Source organism: Anser cygnoides, chromosome 3 (genome assembly GCF_040182565.1).
Source record: "Anser cygnoides isolate HZ-2024a breed goose chromosome 3, Taihu_goose_T2T_genome, whole genome shotgun sequence".
Taxonomy (NCBI): domain Eukaryota; kingdom Metazoa; phylum Chordata; class Aves; order Anseriformes; family Anatidae; genus Anser; species Anser cygnoides.
This window is the reverse complement of record NC_089875.1, coordinates 46,697,702-46,717,283: the sequence shown is the minus strand read 5'-3', so window position 1 is coordinate 46,717,283 and position 19,582 is coordinate 46,697,702. Positions and strand designations below refer to the sequence as shown.

At 41.8% G+C, this 19,582-nt stretch overlaps 1 protein-coding gene across 28 annotated transcripts in view; it reads left to right on the top strand.

Moving 5' to 3' along the window:
- The first annotated feature begins 1,440 nt into the window (after positions 1-1,440).
- The window catches only part of AFDN (afadin, adherens junction formation factor), a 130,257-nt gene continuing 112,115 nt past the window's right edge, over positions 1,441-19,582 (top strand). For all 28 annotated transcript variants that reach the window (XR_010830301.1, XM_066994117.1, XM_066994104.1 and 25 more), the window contains exon 1: positions 1,441-1,882. Coding sequence is in view for 27 of the 28 variants with exons in the window: in XM_066994117.1 (XP_066850218.1) it covers positions 1,772-1,882 (111 nt within the window). In the remaining variant the exon portion in view is untranslated. The remainder of the gene's footprint in view (positions 1,883-19,582) is intronic.

The window sequence follows — 19,582 nt, the reverse complement described above, 5'->3', positions numbered from 1 at the left end:
TAACTACTTTGGGTAGCCAGTTTTCCCAGTGCAACCACCTCTTTTCCCCAGGAAAAACACTTTTATCTGTGTAGCCAGCAACAGCAAAATGGTGATCTATGCACAACCAGTACCTAGAAGTGTCCTTCCTGATCTTGAAGTAATGCAGCCCCTGTTTCTCACCCTGTGTCTTGAACAATCCAGTTTTACCAATATCTAGACGCAGCCAAGCATCCAAATCAAGAGACTGTTCTCCAAATGTTGTCCGCCAGTGGAGCATGCAGCTATCTGCCTGGGTTCTGGGCTACTGAATTGCAGATCCACGCCGGTTCTTGAGCTTTGTAGGCACTGCCAGAACAACCTACGTTATCCGGTGGCACGATCTACCTGGATATGGGAAAAAAGCATCCAGGATAATTTTATATAAAGAATCTTTTTTTTTTTTTTTTTTGGTTCTCCCTACACTTTCCTTTTAAAAGGAGTAAAAGATATTTTTAGGAGTCTGATGTTACTAGAAGTGCCCTCCCTCGTCCCCCCCAATTCTCTCAGGGCTCTCAGGAGGCCTTTGAACATCTCCCAGAGTTCGGGACCTGAGAAATAGGCTCTCTGGCGTCCTTGGGGCTGCAAAGCTCCCACACGGCACAGTTACAGATGTAGGGCAGAAGTGTAACTGACCTTCACCTGTAAAACCAGAACTGCTGGTACTTATACGGGAGCTATACTGCCGGATAAAAACAATAATTTAATTGCTTAATGTAGACAAGGCCTCTGAGGAATCTCCTTCTTCAAATAACCCAGCCAATCAAAACTCCATCAGCAAAACCCACTAATCTGAACCCCCTCGGCAAAGAGCAGCTCGGAACGCTTGGCCAGGCACACCAAGAAGAAGCAGGACTTCCCCCTTTCATTTAACCACCTGAACCCCCCCCCCCAACCCAAAGAGGTGCACGAGTGCTCAGGTAACCGAGCCCCGCGTTCAGAGGACGCCCGGAGCAAACCCAGCCGCGACACCAGGGCTGGCCGCCGAGCCCGGCAGGTGACGAACAAAGCCGGACCCAGACGCCGGATCCCACACGCTGAGGCCAGCAGCCGGCCCGCGGCAGGCACCAGCCGAGCGCCCGCGGCCCGCCCGGCGCCGGGGGCCGCCCCCCGCCGCCCCTCACGGACCGGCCGCGGAGGGGGCACCGACCCCGTGCGCGCCGCCGCGAGGTGGCGGCCGGCGGGAGCGAGCGCGCGCGCGCACGGCGAGCGGGAGGGAGGGGAGGAGGGCGCGCGGGCCGCCGGGCGGGGGCGCGCACGGGACGGTGTGCGCGGGGAGGGGACGGGAGGGGACGGCAGGGCGATACCGGGGCGGGGAGAGGCGGCGGCGCGGCTCGGGGCAGGCGGCAGGGGACGGGCGCTGCCGAGCCGGGAGACACCGCGGCGGCCGCCGCCGAGTCGGGGCATCCTTCCTCCTCCTCCTCCTTCCTCCTCCTCCTTCCTCCTCCTCCTCCTCCTCCCCTCCCCGCCCCCCGCCCTTCCCCCTTTTTCTTTCTCTCCTTCCCCGCCGTCCGCCGGGGCCGATCGCTATCGGCAGCCGCGACCCGGGGCGTTTCCGCGGCGGCCGCCACCACCGAGGGCAGAGCCGGCCCCTCCCTCCCCCCCTCCCCGGCCGGCACCGGGGGACCCCCCCCCTGCCCGCCCCCCGCCTCCGCCCCTCGCCCGGGGCTCGGCGGAGAGGGCCCGGCCGCGGCCCCGGCTCGGCTCGGCTCGGCTCGGCTCCCCGGCGGCGGCAGCACCGGGCTCGGCGAGGATGTCGGGCGGCGGCGGCAGCCGGGAGGAGGAGCGGCGCAAACTCGCCGACATCATCAACCACTGGAACGCGAACCGGCTGGACCTGTTCGAGATCAGCGCCCCCACCGAGGTGAGCGACCCCACCGGCGGCACCCCCGGGAGCGTGTGTGTGCCCCCCCCCCCCCCCCCCGGGTGGCCCCGGCACCGCCTCCGGGGCACGGCTCGGCCCGGCCCGCCCGGAGGTGAAGCACCGCGCCCGGGCCTGGCCGCGCCCGCCGCCGCCCCCCGGCCTCACGGGGGGGCTCCGCGGCCCCTGCCCCAGCCCGCGGGGGGGCGGAGCGGGGAGCCCGCAGCCGCCCGCGGGCACCTCCGGGGGGGCCCCGTGTGTGTGTGTGTGCCCGCAGCCCCCCGGCACGGGCAGGGCGGCCGGGCCCTTTGTGCTCGGTGCTGCCGCGGCTTTGTGCGGGCAGCCAGCCCCGGCCAGGGGACCTGCCCTGCCCAGCGCCGGGGGGGGGGGGCTTGCGGGAGCCCCCGGCACCGGCAGCAGGTCCCCGGTTCACGTGTGGCCGTACCGGAAAAACACAGCGGGTCATTTCTTCCCGGCGAGATGGGCGTTTCCAGGGGTTCAGGCAGGCTGAGTTTACTTTTTAAAGAAAATATATGGAAAATAACAGGCCGTGCCCCGCAGCGCAGCCCCCCTCCGGCGTGGGGGCCCGTCACGCGTGTGCCCACGGCAGGAGGAGGAGGAGGAGGAGGAGGAAATTCACACTTGCTCCTGGCCTGGCCCTGATCCGGGTTGTTTATTAACACAAGTCTCCGGTGAACCGTGGAGGCTTGGCCTCGCAGCCTACTCCTGCGCCCAGGCTGCTGGGCCGGCCACGGAAAAGTCTTGGGTGCGACTCCACGTTGTTGGTTTTTTTTTTTTTGTTTGTTTTGTTTTTTTCCAGTCACGATAGCTTGAAAACGAGTGCCCTGGATGTTTGCGGTGCTTGTCGCACGCCGCTTCCAGAAGGCTGGCTGAGGGCGGTGTGGGGGTTCTTGCCCCTTGCGCTGCTCCCCGTAGCACTGGTCGTGCTGCTCGGGTTTTACCGATACTGCTGTTAGCTGGCAGTCTCTTGTTCCTGGAACTGGGCTGATAGTAGCACAAAGGAGCCTCCAGGGTTGTGATAGAGGAGACAGTGTTGTTGTTGTGGAGCTGCAGGTTGGCAGCTGGCTGTCCGCAGCCGGCTTGTTGTCTGGGTCATGCATTTGTCCACTCCCCGTGCCTTCCAACTCCGACCTCTTTTTTCTTCTTTGTGAGAAGTTGTACTTACATCCCTTTGTAATAGCTGGCTTAAAAATGTTACCATGTCCTAGGTCAGCCTTGTGTGTTTGTCATACTGAACTAGATTTTGCACAAAAGCTCTCGGCCTCATTGTAGTTACTATGCAAAGAAACATCGATTTTTGGTTGCGCTAGCTCCACACTTCTGTGGTTTAAGCCTGTGAACCTGTGCAGGAACATACTTACTGCTGTCAGCGATGACATTTATTTCAGTTGAACTACTGATAGTAAAAATTAAGTGCAGGGATATCTCTGAACATCTGAGCTTTTTTAGAGCACTGCGTCTAACGACTTCTGATAAGACTGCAGGTGTCTACAGTAAAGTGACAGCGGGTAACAGTTTTGGAGTAAAGTATATTTTCCCTCCAGATAATTACGAGTACAAAAGCTCACGCTTGTCTCGCCATTACACTGAGCTGATGCAAGTTTGGCAATATTTTCAACCCAGATGACGGTGTGATTGACTTGCACGCTATTTATCGGCTCAGATAAAAGCCCTTTTACCAGACTGCTTGAGAGATGCCAGCCCTCTTGCTGTTTTCCGTGCTGTTTCTGGCTCGGCTTGGAAATAAGGCACACCGTACTTACCGTGGGGGCTGCAGCAGGTGCAGCTTCTGTAAAGGCACAGTGGCTTGGATGTGGCTTTTGCTCGGGTGTACCTGGTCCGGCTCCGGTTGTGTCGTTTCAAACTGTTCAGGCAGGGCTGTTGGCAGGCTGCGTTGAGGCGGCAGCGAGCACGTGCCAGCGCTGCGAGCTGTCACCCAGGAGCTCCCGATTGTATATATCATGTTCCGAATATCGAGACCTGCTGCCTCACAGTCATTCGCCAGGCATCCCTGCAGTGTAAACAGTCTGCCTTAAGTGACTTCTCCTTTGAGTTTCCTGCGTACGGACGGTAGGCATTTCCAGAGGAGCTAATCTCTTCCTTAACAGCAGGGTTTAAGGTAGCTTTTATTCCAGAAAGAGAAGTGAAATCTAATGTAAAATGCTCCCAGTCCGTTGGGTCCGTGCTGCTTCAATGAAAAGTGTAAAATGTGATTTGGTTTTGGATGCCCAGAGTAGGGTTCTGAACCTAGCTTAAATGTGTGATTGTTTTTCAGGGAAATACTTCATGAAATGAATCAGTCTGAATTCCTGTTAATATTTCATTGTGTGGACCGGCCCTCAGGGATTAGGTATCCACTTCTCTATTTGCCTCTCTTCAGAGTTAGGCATGAGTTGTTTCTTAGAGCATACTGCCGGTGAGATAGTGGGAAACAAGAGCCTTGGGTAGGGCGTAGAGTTGAGTTGTATTACTAATTTTCTCCTGGCTTGTTATGTGATATGAATAGTTAAGTAAGTCATTCAGTGCCACTTTTCCTTAGCAAGACAGGGAGCAGGGGAGCTTCTGTTCAGTGGTCAAAAGTAAGTATTTTTCTCTCTGTGAGAGAAGAAATGTGAGGAAGAAAAGTGAGTCTTCTTGGGAGCGAGGGTTTCCTATCTTTACCTACTGACGCTTTCACTGAAGTCACAAGTCACGTGTGGGCTCATGCTTGAGAGCAAGATAATTTTAATGTTGTTAGGCTTTTACCTATTTTAACACTTGTGCTGCTCTGAGAAATCTGTGAATAGTTTGCATTCTGTTCATTCTGAAGACTTTTTAATTCAGAAATTAGTTGAGAGCAGCTCTATGGCTTGAGGGGCTTGTAAATGAATAAAGTCAAAGTTTTGTTTTTGAAGTTTTAGCAGCTAATAATAGTTAAACTCTAGTGTTGTCCAGAGTGGTGCTAGGTGCAGATCCTTGCTAAAGGGCTGTGTAATGCTGAGTAATTTGAACTTCATTAAAGCAAGCTTTATTGTCTCCACTTTAAATGATGAGACAGCTACTCCAGCAAGTCTAAAAAAGATACAGCAGGTTTTTGGGAAATGTGGGCTGAATCATGTTTTTGTAGATAACGATCAGATTGGAAATGAAACAGTATGTTAATCATTTTCTTTAAATCTGTTTCCCCTTTCTGTTCCACTTTCCCCTTGCCTTTCTCTGCAGTATTACCAAGTTTTTGGATGCTTTTAATATTTGGCTTGCTTTTTCCCTTTTTTTGGCCAAGAATGGAAACACAGTAAGAAATCTTCAGACCTTTTGCAATAGGAAGTAAATTGAGGCTTTGATCTTGATTTAAGTCTTAGGTGATTATGGTAACCAAAGTTTCCAAATGGGAAAAGCTTTGAACTTGTGACTTGATAACAAGTGTATAATGTTCAGAAGCTCGTAGATCAAAAAAAAAAAAAAAAGGCATAAATGCAATTTTTTTCTTCAATGACGTTGCTTATTGGAATTATAGTGATTGATTATATAAAGTGTGTATGGAGGCTTTGGGTGAGAGTGAGGAAAGCAAAAGCATTGGAGACCAGTGCATTTGTCACTCTCAAATACAGTAAACGTAAATTTTCTGAAAGCATTTAAGATTTGTTGGTTTAAGATGCCATACGTCAGCTGGGCATTTTAACTGTTGTTGATCTTAATGGCAACATACAGTTTCATCTTTAATGTATGCTTTGATAACTGCATAAGAGAAAAAGAGAAGCACTAATTTTTTCTGAACGTGGTTTGTGGATTAGGAATGAGAGTAGTGTGTGTTGTTTTTTTTTTTTTTTTTTTTTTTTGAGAAGGATGCTTTTTAGAATGGCTGGGGTTTTTGTCATAATTGCCCGAGGGCTCAGGGGTTGTTGTCAGAAGCATTGATTTGTTGTTGTTTCATTTTCTGATGGAGAAAGCTTTTCTGAACTGATCTAATATACCTCTGTATTAACAAATGTAGAAAAGTCTAATAAAAAAAACTCAGAGAAGTAACAGGCTTTGTATTGAGAATAACTCGTAATAGTGTATTTAATTTTTAAATGGCCCTAGCTTAAAACAAGCCAGAAAGCCATAAATGAAGAATTTCAGTGATTATTTTTTTTTTAATTTTATCTTTTTTGTTGTTGTTGTTGCCAGAGAACAACTTGTGTAGGCACAGCAGCAAGGTACTAGGAATAACTCTCCAGCTCCTCAGTGCGGGGGTGTTTCTTGGGTGTTATTTGGTGTTTGTTTCTTTGTTTTGTTTTTGATACCGACTTCCCCCATCTACTGGTACTGTATATGTGTTTGGTCTAGTCAGTACATTTTAAATTCTTTTCACAGGCTTTAAATACAAATAAGTAATCTATTTAAGGAAGGTGTTTACACAGTGCAGCAGATAACAGGATATATTAAGGCTGATACAGTTTTTGTGTTTATTCTTTGGATTCAGATCTGATTCTGGTTCACAGAGTGTTGCAAATAATTATCATGGGGATGCCTGGTATATGCCCTGAGTTTGTAGTCTTTTCAGAATAGTTAATGCAAGCTGGTTGTTCAAATCCCATTAAAGCAATAAGAATTTGGGATCTTTTAAGTTTTAAAACCCCTGCAGATTCTTATCTGCATGGTTGCTCACCCATTCGCTTTTAAAAATCTGCCTCTGTGACTTTGAAAGAACTCATGTTTTAAGATAGAGATTACCAATGACTGCCTATTGCAGTGGGGGCGAGACTGGTAGTGGAAGTGCAAGTCTGAAACTAGGTAATCATCATATAAATGGGAAAGATGCTTGTGCTTTCTCCATGCTTCGGATCCCACAACTTCTAGTAGATTTTAGTGGAACTCTGCAAAGTGTATGGATACCAAGAAGCCGATGAACAGATCTGACAATGAGATCTACAGTGCTATCTTTTTAAGTATACCAAACCCATAATATGGAAAATAAATTGTCTTTGCTACAAATGTTTAAGGTAATATTTAGACAGTCTGGAAAGGTGTCCTGGAAATTTAAAAGGTTGATGCCCGCACTGTTTAGCGAGTAGAATATATTCTGATTATCACTAAACAGGCGCAGTTAAAGAGGAGGTTAAAACACTGAAGCATTAGTTATAGGTTAGCAATTTCTAATTGCAGCTTACTGAGATTGTTGGCTTCTGCATTAAAATGTCTGAAGAAAAGAAATCATGGACAGAGGTCTTCTCATTTGCATTAAAAGGACTGCTTGGAGATCAGTTCTGCTTTAACTGAGTAAAAGTGAATAGTCTGTCTTACAAATGAAATATAATTGCTGCTATCTAGAGGGTGATAATAAGTTTGGACTAAGATCTCGACTGCAATCTTACAGACAACAAACATAATAGCATGGAAATACTTTTCTTTTAGGAAGAAGCTTTGTGCTATGCTTTTAGTATTCCTTATGTAAGTTATTTCTTGACTTAGTAGCAAATTACCAGGGTAATATGGACCACTTCTAGGTCCATACGATTCAGACATACTGGCTTTAAGAATTCCCTCCCGATGTGTGAATTTGTTGCCTGAGTAAAATGCCATTGACAAGTGTAATTTTCCAATTGAAGAAAGCCTACCCCTCTGGAAATGCCAGGGATTTACTTTGTTTGTGTAAGTGTGCTATTTCTGACAAAACTCTCTCCCTTTCAGAAGGGTTAAAACAAAATAAATGGAACACACTTTAATGATGTTTGTGGACAAACTTGTTTTATAATTGACAAAATTTCACCTTTTTCCATAAGAAATATCCATCCGAGTGGCATAAGGAGAACTAGAACTTAAATGGAAGGTGTTAAAATTTGACATGAGCTGATGTTTGTGATAAGGTTGTGCATCGTGAGAAAGCATTCTGAATTGATCTTTGTTTGAAAAGCCGCTTTGTTATAAATGAAGGGAAATAGATTATGGCTATCCAAAATTCAGAGCATTCCATTAAAGAATAACTTCAGGTTTTGGCCAATGTCTCTGTTGAAGATGAAGTTGAAAATCACAGTATGAATTAATAGGCTCAATGTTATGATAAACTTAAGTGAAGTCAAACTTAGCAGATATTCCAGATAGGTCATGGGGTACTTGCTCTCTCTTTCAAAATCTAGAACTTCAAGCTAATGCAGGCCTCTTCTGAAGTACACTTGAGTAAAGCATTGCTTAGATAATTTAGGGGTTTGGGAGATTTGGGGCTAGAAAAAATATTTACATATAAAATACGTTTTGAGCAATGCTTATTTCAGTGAGTAAAGATGTATGGGGTTTTAGTTTGTGGAAAAGATCTGAACCTGTTAATTTCTGCTGTTAAGATTGTTGCATTGGTTTTGACCATCTTTTCTTCTTGCAGAATGATTTTTAACTTAAAATAGTTGCTAGTAGCTAAATGCTGTAGCATTTTAGGAGGATAGTTTTATAACTGAGTATAAAATATCAACATAGTGAATGATTTCAATAAGTGTCAAATAATATATTCCAATAACGTTAATTGCTTCAGTAATTAAGACGAAGACAAGTGGGCAACACATGTTGCAGTATGTGTAGCTCATAGAGTTACGTATTGCAGTATAACCAACTAGCATGGAGTTTCTGCTGTATAGTTTTGTACAAGACTTGAAATGATTAAATAATGTTGAACATGCGTTTCACTGCAAATTTCTTGAGGTTTGTGTAAGAATAGAGCACGATGCATTTCTCTTGCTGAATGAAGTGCAAGTTCATTAAAAGGGAAAGTACTCAAAGGCCAGTGTTTTTTCCGAATTTTTGGTTTTTCTTTTCTCTCTTTTCTCTCCATATGTTCATTTCCTCATCTCCTTCCATGTTCCTTTATTTCAAGGAAGGAAATGTAACCTTTCCCAATTTGCATCAAGATGCTACTTTTATTATTTGCTAAACAGTTAAGAATATGGTAACTGAAGCTGAAATTTACAAGACCAACGCAAGTGTTTGGTGTTTTCATTCAGTTCAGTGGCCTCTGTAAATCAAGTGTTCAGATCTTTTCCAAGTTGTTGGTAGTGTGTTTTCTGTAGCCAAGCTGTATATCAGAGCTGGCTCTTTTATTGTCTTAGCCCCGTAGTTGTAAAGATAAAATTAAGATTGAAATATTCTTTCAATCAAGATAAACCAAACTAAGTGTTAGGTGGCTTCTCTGGTTCTATACGTGACTTAGCTCATAAATCATGTTGCCAGAGTTTAAACACTGCATGTTTTTTTTCCCCCCTAATCTTTAATTGTGGATAAAGGACTGCTTTTTTGTGACTGTACCTATCCAGAAATTTGGTAATCCAAGATGAAGACGGGAGGCAACTGAGATAAAACTCTATTGATGACAAATACTTCAGGTCTAGCAGTAACACTGTCTTCATGAGCCATATCATTCCTTGTGAACTGCTGCATAATGAGCAAGTTTTGTATGTTCATAGCAACTTTTTGCAGTGGGAGGGTAGGTTTTTCCATGTGGTTAGTTGCCCTCGATCATCTAATTGCTCTGCCTTTCATGGCTGTCTAGTTTGATCCTTCAGTCTCACAAGAGAACCAGCTTTGACATGAAGTCCACACACATCATCGTCGTCTTTCTTTCAGTACTCACCTGGGTTGCTGACGCATAGGTGACTTCTTTCTGTGTTAGGGGTGTATAACTTGCTAAAAACATTTTGTGTAGTACTTCGGGATTATGGCCATCTACCTCAGTTTCAGGTTTTAGTCTTAAGGTGATCAGCTGTGAAATGCTTGGTGGGTGTTGTTATGATATATTTCTTGACCTTCTGTAGAGCTGCTCTCTTTCCTTGTGTGCTCACCTCAACATTAGGCCCTTAGCTCAGCTCCTCTTCAGATTGTCTTCTAGCCTGGCTATTTCTTACTGCTGCATTTCTGAAGTGCATTTCTTACTGGTTTTTGAATCTCTTCATACAAATTGAGAAGTCTGGTAGTAGAATTTATGAATGTCCTGATGAAGATTGCGTATTACTCATCTTGTATAAGTTTGTTGCTCTCATTTGTTCCAGTCACACTTTTGAGAGCAGAAATCACAAATAATCAACTTTTGCTTTTTTTTTTCTTTTTAATGGTACATCTCGGTATGTCTTAGGAGTCTTAGGAGTAATTATTGATGATTTTCTGATTTTACTTGTGTACTCTAAGAGTAGAAGATGCATTAGTCTTTAAAAAATATTTAGGAGCTATTGTAGTAATTATATTCGATGACATTAGAAAACCTTCTGGTTTGTATTTTGAAGCTGAGTGCATGTTTGAATACGTGATTGCTAATGCTGGGTCAACTCTTGGGTAAACGTTCTAGAAAAGGTTTTGTGAAGTACAGCCCTGGTTGCTATATAGTGCTGGCACGATGAAACAAAAATGATGTTGTGTGTCAGTGGCTTCAGGGTTTGGTTTGTTTGTTCACTGGTTAGCACAACTCGAGTTGTTGTTTTCATGTTCCTCAGCTAGAACTGAGCAATATGAAAACTCCTGCAATAACTTACTATCTGGTGCTAGATTTACAATTTATTGATAATTCTCTTAAGACTTGCCCTCGATGAATTGTGTCCCAGGGCATGGCTGTATTTCTGGTCTATTGCATACTGAAAGCACCTTTATAACAGGGAAAAAGTGAAAGAGTTGTTTGTCTATTGGCCAGAGAAATACTGTTGCCAAAGTATGTTGCCCATAGCAGTATCTATGAACTAAAGTTCCAATGCCCATTTTTTTCAAGCACTGGAGGGGTGGCTTAGCATAGCTTTCTCTTTGTCAGATGAGTTCCCTTGTCAGTCCACCTTCGGGTATTCTCTTACAGGCAGAGACACAACTTAATTGGAGTGTCATGCTTTTCCATATATGATCATTGTATTGCTGACAAAACGCAGTGGAAGATCAGAATCCCCCTTCTCAATGCAGATTAGCGGCTGCTGCATAGCCTGTGGTTGGGCAAAAGAGTTCAAACAACAAAGAAAGCCTCTCCTCCCCCAGTGGCTACAGCAACAAAAGGTCCCCTTCTCCCCCTGCCCTCCCAGAAGCTGCTCTGCTTTGAGCAATGCAGCAGTTTGAAATTAAAATCTAATAGTAATAAAAAGCTTTTAACCGTTTTGTTGTTGCTTTCGTTTTTAGTAAAAGCAATTATTCTAGGTGCTTCATTTCAAAAGCATCAGCACAGTGCTGTCTGTGATTTCCTGGACAGGAAAATGCGTGTGTAGAAACAGACCAGGTTGTACGAGGTTTTGTTTTGGAAAGTTTGCATTGATAAAATTTTCTTTATAATACAATTTCTTTTATGTTGAGAGATCTGGAGAAATCAGTCGTACATGCACCTTCTCTCACACACATACACACACACTTATATATATTAGTAATATTTACAGTGTTTGGATTATATCCAGACATTTCATACTACTTGTAGAATACTGGGGATTTTATTAGGAAACATGTAAGTTGCTTCCATGTGAAGTGTTAGTCTTACTGTATATGAGTACTGCTGATTTCCAATGTGGACAGATGGAAATGTAAAAAGATTTCTTTAACACTTACTGTATGTATTCTGACAATTCAAAGACTGAGATATTTTTCACATCTAGACAAGGAAAAGAATTCAATATTTGTGGTGGAAAGACAATGCTAACGAAAACATTGCTCAATCCTGCTAATTGGTTTTGGTTGATTGCTTATATATCTAGTGTTTGCTGTATAGTGGGGAAACTAAAAAGTGGAATTACGTAAGATTGTTGCATTTTGTGTTCTAAGTCCTTTGCTTTGTTGAAATCTTTGATGAAAGAAAACAGTTGTTTTTTATAAATTTTTTTTTTTGAGATGTTCTAACGAAGTCCTTCTTTCATTTGTAATAGAGAGATACTGGAATACTTTTGATAAAATCTCCAGAAATACCGAAATTGCATCTATTATTAACAGTGTTTTTGTTGTTGTTGTTGTGCATCAAGGATTATTCCAAGAAATTCAGCTTCAGTGCCCGTAACAAACTGTTTTCAGGCAGATAAGGATTGATACGTAGGCTATGAAAAAAAAGAGACCAATAAAGTAATGTTATGCAGACTATTGGCGTATTCACTGAAGCCGTTTAGAAGTATCTAGAGACCTAATCATCCCAAAGTGATGAAATTGTTACATTCCCAGTAAGTGTTCAAGATGTGAGCTGGATTTGAAATTTCTCAGGTGTTTTAGCCTTTTGATGGGAAAAAATGTGGAAGAAGAGAGAGATTGTTTTTATCCTTGAACTTTGTCAGGATTTACAGTGAGAAATTTTTTTGTTACGTTTTGATTTCTGTCTATATGTATGCAGTTTTTGAAGAAAGTTGGCCTGTAAGGTAGGATCTGTGATGATCTTAGAGTGTTCAAATTTTATAACGTTCAAAACTTTAGTAGAATTTTCCAAAGTAGTAATGAAGAAAATCCCTTAACAATATGATACCTTCTTGTATCTTCAGTATTAGTTTTGAAAGAGTTGCTAATTCTTGTTGTTTCCAAATAAGTTGTTTGTAGTCTACTACAAACTCCAGAATTCTTCTGTTTGATCGATTCTTCTCAAGTCTTCAACTCGGAAAACCAGTGCATCAAGTTTATTAAGATTAACCGACTTTGAAAACTTTGGCTGCCTTCTCAAAGAAATATTCATTCATCTTGAGTGACAAGTGTCAGGGAGCAGCACAAAACTTGGACAGCATTGTACTGACATGAAACAGTCGTGTGCTAAAGCGAAGTATTGTACAGCACTCTGATAATGAAGTCTGAGGTTTGCAGAAACCTACTGAAACTTGGCACTTACCTGAAGCGTCTGTTTTTGGTGTTCCATATTTGTCTCCAGCTCTTTGAGTATCCTTGTGTGCATTGGATGCTCATAGGTACCCGTGCACATTGTTACGAATGCACTGATCAGCTCTCTCAGTACCAGTCCGCTTAGGACCCTTCTCTTCCACGCTTCCCTCCGTGCTGCTGGGAAGAGAATTCTGCACCACTGGGAAAAGTTCTGTCCTAACCACCTCGAAGGTCTTCGGGGTCGTACTCACAGCAGTCGGGCTAGAGCTAGCTTTTGCCAAATCGTGAGGATAAGCAGGGTGGTTCTTTCTGGTGCAAAACGGCAAGGGCATTCGCTCTGATCCGTGACAGGCATGACTTTTTTCCAGGTTCCAGGTCCCTTATGAGGTAATACCGTGACTGTATCAGATAGAGTAGTCTATTCCTCAGCTAAACGTTACTCTGGATTGCATCTTGGGAAGTCTGCATGTAGAATGAAATACCAGAATATTTCTGATAGCTTTATACTCTTAATTTCTGAAGTAAAATACTGAAGAACACTGCTTTTTGGCATGGCTGATGGATGCTTAAGCAGTCTGAAGCCTTTTCTAACTTCAGCAGCTGTAAAAGAGGATGAGTAGTACTTATATATGTACATATTCTGTCTACAGCCCCTTCTTCACCCAACTCTCATAACTTCTGAGGTACAGAAAGAAAGATGGCAGTGTTTGTCACCTTCTTTCCATCACAGCCACCCGACTGCCATCAAATGGGTTGCTTTCTGCATCTCGGAGCTGTCCATCTCTTTCTCTTCCAGGTACGTGGTGATGGGGAAAGGCAGGGATGCTTTTTTTCTGCTGCTGTTCAGCAGTTGCTGAACCTCATTCTTACCACTTTTACAGAATTCAGAGATACTGAATAGTAGCAGTTAAATTTGTCTGCTGCTATTTCCTGTGGCTTTCAAAAACTTTGGCGAGCCTTTTCTCTTCATTATCTTCCACTCCCAATGTCTTGCTGGTGTTAAATGATGACATTTTAATTGGTGCTTAGTTTATTTCAAAAGTTCCTTTCCTTACATACGTGAAATCTAACTGAAATGAAAAAGACATTTGACAAGTTAAGATCCTGCCAAAGCTTACCCCATTTGTTGGGAAAAGATAATCACTTGCCGTATACAAATGTTTTTTTTTTTTTTTTTGTATTACCGAGCTTTCCTGTTCATCTGTGTCAGGACAAAACAACACACTGTAGTCTACTTCTTTCTATATGTTAAGTAATGATTTAAGTGTTTCATAGGTAGAATAGCTATGATGGTTATTTTTGTGGGGTGCATGTTTTTTTTTTGGGGGGGGGGTTGTTTTTGGTAATGAGGAATTTTGAGTCTGTAATTCAGGAGAAGAGGCAAACGATTGAAAATGTTTGAAAACCATTGATATTGCTGATTGTTTTGCTTAGAATGCTTCCGGAAGATGCTATTAAACAAGATGAGATTTAAATCATCCGTGACTTCTATTTGTGTGTAGATGTGGCCTTCTCTTAATCTGTCTTGTGTTTGTTTAAAAGACATCTAGCATTCTCACTTTGTTGTAATAGCTACAGGACAATAGGATGGGAAAATAGCAGTGCATATACATGAAGCAACATGTTGAAAATGATGTAGTAAATTTGGTTACTACAGAGCCAGAAATAGACGCCAGATTTTATTCATGTATGCAGTTTGCTATTTGCTAGGTCACACTAATTTGAGATTTCATCTTATAAAACGTGGCCAAAAAGAGCTATTCGCATCTAGCATGTCATTTGTCCCGTCCCAGTTAAGTCTTAAGTTGACTTGTATGGCATGGCTGAGAATGCCCCTCTTCTCCATTTGGTACCTGCAAACAGTGTGAAAAAGATCATGCATCTTCATAGAAAACTTGAATCATCTTTTTATTTCTTTCTTTCAAAAACACTGAAATATCAAGCTTACATGAGATGGTCTCACCTTGGTAAACTGGTAACTGTTAACTTTTGAACTTGCTGAGTAATTTCTCTTCTCCAGATGTGTAACTTCCTGGTATTCAAGATGCAGGGAAAATTATATATACTTGTCTTAATTAACAGTTGATATGTTTTATTAATGTTCTTAAAGCGATCCCAAATACAGAAGAAATTCAAAATCCCCAAGTGATTTGTAATTATAAAACAAAAAAAAATCAACACTTCTTGAACTAGTTACTCAAAGTACCTAATGTTAAAGATGGCGCGCTTCTCTTTGCGGATAATGGTTTAAAAAAAAAAAAGGCACGTACATTCTTAGTTAACACCATACTAAATAAAACATCAAATACAGATTTTTTTTTTGGTTTTGTATTGTACAAATAAGCCTGGAAAAATTTGCAGTCTGCAGAAATAGGAAAAAGAAACAGTAGTTAGCACAAACTGCACTGGGAGAGACTATTGATTGCTGTTTAAATAAGAGAAAAAGGGGCTAGAGGTGCCTCCTACTTTAAACACCCTTCCACTTCTGTCTACTGCAGTCTTTGTTTCTTTACAGACTCTTTTTTTTTTTTCAGGTCATCTTTTCATATTCTTGTGACACACTCAGTCACTAACAAGAGGTTAGACCTGTCTTTCAGCACAACTTCACAGTTGCGTTAATTCTGATTTGCTGCTAGGATTCTTTGGATAATATCTTAAGTTAAAGCCTAAATTGTTTCGCAGTGAGTCAGAAGATACTTGAAATCTTACAGGGTAGTATCGCCTACATTAACTATGTTTTAATATCTGAGTAAGCCAAACCAAGTTACTAAATGCTTTTGTAATCTGAGCCTGTTTAAACTCGAAATACTCCTGTTCACGGTTAATCATCTGCATTAATGTTTGTATTGTAACTTGTCCTTGGTTCATGTGCCGCTGAAATGACAGCCCTTTGATAAGAATTAAATAAAGGTTATTTAATAGAACTGTACTTTAGAGCAAGAAAATGCTTGAAAGTAAGCAAGCAATTCATTTTTAGTCTTTTTTTAGTCTTTGTAGTTTTTGCAATGAAAGGTGGGAGTTTCTTAGCTGAAATTAACTGGATGTCTAAGTCATGTAACTGACTGCAAAAATAGCTACTGGGCAGAAGTGCACCACTTACTGAGAATAGGAATTCATGTATAATAGCATTGGGAAACACTTCTGGTGACTCCTGATTAACGTGGCTGCAGAGACCGGTTTTGCTAATCCAGTGCTACGTGATAAAAACTGTAATTTGTCATCTTCTAGAATAAATCCTTAAAATAGAGCCAGTAGGGCTTTTTTTTTTTTTTTTTTTTTTTTTTAAAACACAGCTCCTTTGGTAATCAAATGTGCCATATAAAGGGTGAAATGTAAAGGGTGGATTCCCCAGTACAAAGTTACTTTCCTGGCTGGGGAAGTGTTTTTCACTTTATGTAATTTTAAAAAGCTTTTCAATCAAAATCACCTTTCAAAACCTCGTTGAAAGGTATACATTGTATGTTCAGATTGAAAAGTATTTCAAACTGTTTCTTCCCAAAGCTGAAGTGTATTTCGGAGCTTTTGAATTTTTGAAGTAGTGAAAAATAGTTGTCAAAAAAACTTACTTTGCCTTGTTTTAAAAAGAAATAAATTGGTTCTGGACTTGATTATTATCAAAACCTGCTTTCTGAGATCCATTTCTTCTAGGAACAGGCATGAAAATGTTCATTGCTTTGCAGTGTAAACTTCACTGATGATAAAGAATGGGTCCTTCATGACACAAGAAGAATGTGTGTGTCTGAGCTCAGTGTTTGTTGATCACAGCTTAAAAAATGTGGATGCTGAAATTCCTGTTTCTGACTCTGAGGTTGCAAAGTAATCCATCTGACTTTTCAGTATGGTTCTGTCCAAATGGGAGAGGTTGCAAAATGGAGACCTGTATCCTTACAGGGAAAATTGGACTTGCTTTTCTGTTGTTCTGTAGAACATCTGGAAAAAAAAATGGCTTTGGCAAAAAAGATGTTCTGTTTGCTTTTCTGTTTCCCTTTAGCAATTTGAGACATTAAATAGCTTAAAATTTCAGGCTGAAGGCCTTGTGGAGGTGCCATCATTGGAAGTTAACATCTTGAGGGGGAAGAATTTTTATAATTGGTCCAGACTTCTTTATCATTTGGTTGTGTGTTTGTGCTCTAAAGGCACAAACGTATTTTGTAATGTATGGCAGCTTGACTTCAGCACAGAAGACTCGAGATTCCTGTCTTCTAGAATCAGTTAAACTAATTAGTCAACTTCATTATTCCTGGCTTCTGCTGTATACAGTTTTGATCTTAAACAATAATAATAAATCTGGACCATAACTTTTGGGAGCTAAAACATATGCTATCTCTTGGATATGCATTTGAAAGGAATGAATCAAAAAGACGGATAAAAGAACTGTTCTCTTTTCTTGACATCCAAAAAAAAATAAATCCAAGCTAGTCGTCTTCTTCAGTGCTTGGTTAGCTTAATCAGGTAGAATCAAGAAAACCCTTCCTTTTTACATCACATTATTTGCAGAGAAACCGATACCAAAAACTGATCACCCACCTGCCTTCTGTGTTGAGAATTTCGACGCTTCTGACAGTGAAGACCATGTTTTTGTTTTGCTTGTGATTTTTGTGGACGTTACCTATCTTTCAGACATACAGTGATAACCCAGCGACAACTACTAAGTGTCAATTTGCTCTTAAAAGACAACAAGGTGATCAAGATGTGAAAAGTAGTGTCAGTGGCGTGATCTTCTATGTTCTCTGTGTATGAGCTGTCATCTCGAATGCTCTGGGTATCCAGTTTACAGTTTGGAAACAACTCCTTACTGACAGATGGAGAAATACCATATTGTTTTTTACAAGGAATCACTGTTGGTCTAGTATCAAATGCAAGGGTTAGTATTTACCTGAGAATTTTTTATCACGAAATTATTTAGAACAACTAGGAACATCTTCGTTGTTAGTGTAGTTGTTTTCTAGAACCAGTGCTGTGAAAAATTCACATGGTGCAGGACCTAGACCAGCGTATTCTGAACAGTATCTCCTTTGTCACACAGCTGTAATTATACAGTGGCAGGTAGAAAATAAAAGACCATGACGTTTTTTGATTGCATACAACTTATTAACTACGTACTGGTGTGCCAGCTAAACTCAGTTTGCAGAAGAGAAGTCTTACTTTCTGATTGTAATTTAAGGAGAGGTTTAAAGTTGAACTGGATGCCTAGTATTTTCCGATTGTTAAGGTCAACCACAAGCGTACTATATAATTTTCTCCTTAGAATAAGACTGTTATCTTCTTTCCAAATTATTTTTGCCTTTCTTCATTGTTTTTTAAAAAAGGAGGGTTTTTTCCTCAAAAAAGAGGAAAGTTGCTCATCTAACTCTTGTGGATTTGGGGCCTTTTGTTTCATTTTGTTCTCTTGTTTGTGAGAACCTGGAAAAAAAAGACATTCTTTTTAACGTCTGAAGTTCAGATACATTTTGGGCCTGTTTCCGTCCATGATGTATCCTTGTTTGAAGTGAACGAGTTGATAAGCTTGAAACCGGACTGTTAACGTAATTAGACTAATGTTTCTTCATTCTTCTTGTAATCTCTCCTGTCTTGCTTTGCTCCACTTTCCTTTTGTTCCTGCTTTCTTATATTTTTTTTTTCTTCTGATACTCTATTGCTTTGTGTGGTTCACCTTCAGAAGTTGTTCTGCTGTGATTAGCATGTGATTTTTATTTTTTAAATATAAATCTGTCTGAAATCCTCTGGTAAACAAGCATGTTCAGAAGTACCATATACAACATAAGGAAATCTCACCAGTTTGAGGATATGGGGCAGAATACTTCATATTTTGGTTTCTTTGAGCACCTCTGCTTCTGAATCTTTGCCTTAAATTTCTGGGTGTGTCTTGCTTTTTCTAATCTTTCATTGCTTTATGGTTGTATAATCTTTCTTGAAGAATGAACAGGACTTACCTGTTAAAAGAATCATCCTGACAGCTACTGACAAGCTATTTATGTGATAAAGTATAACTTTGTATCCTTAAAGGAAAAATGAGTTAGAGGCTAGTCTTAGTGCTGGTGAATAGAGTAGGCAAGCTTCTTTTAGAGCTGCTATGTGGTGTTTCACCTGATGATCTCTGAGATGATTTCATTTCCATCTGGTGTGGACTGCATTGCATTAGATGGAGAAATGACTTGGGATATGTAGCAGAACCACACATGTAGGTTTCAGTGGCTTTCACGTCTGTCAGTTGGACTCACACCTGAAGAGAAATTGGAAAACATGATACTGCTACTGAAACTACCATATTTATTTTTTTCATCCCTTGTGTCATGGCCCTTCCTGGGGCATACGTGTTGGGATATCTCACTATGAGTGCTCTCCTGCTGGTCTAGTCCTTGATTATCCTGTGCTTGGAGCTCAGCTTGTATTAACTAAGGATATCTACCTATCTGGCTAGTGTAATAATTGTTTTCTGTAGAAGAATAATTTTGGAAAATCAGTCCAAAACCCGTCCTCCATGGATGTTTAAATAAGATCATAGGATAGTTTGGGTTGGAAGAGACCTCAAGGAGATCTCTAATCCAATCTCCTGCTCAAAGCTGGGTTAGCCCTGAGGCCCCTGAGGGCTTTATCCAGTGAGGTCTTGAAAACCCCCCAAAACCTGGGTACTGTACAACCTCTCTGGGCATCCTCCTGCACTGCTTGACTATTGTCATGGGGAAAAAACTTCTCCTTACATCCTCTTCTGCTTCAGTTTATGTGCATTGTCTGTTGTCTTTCCACCATCCACTACTTGGTGAAGATCCTTACTGCACCTTCTTGATGGCTCCCTAGATATTGAGGGCTGCTTTGTAGGTCTGCCTAAAGCCATCTCTTTTTCAGGTGGAACAAACCCAGTTTTTTCCAACTCTGCTCATAAGACAGTTTTCCATCCTTCTGACCATCTTGTGGCCCTCTGAACTTGCTCCAGTT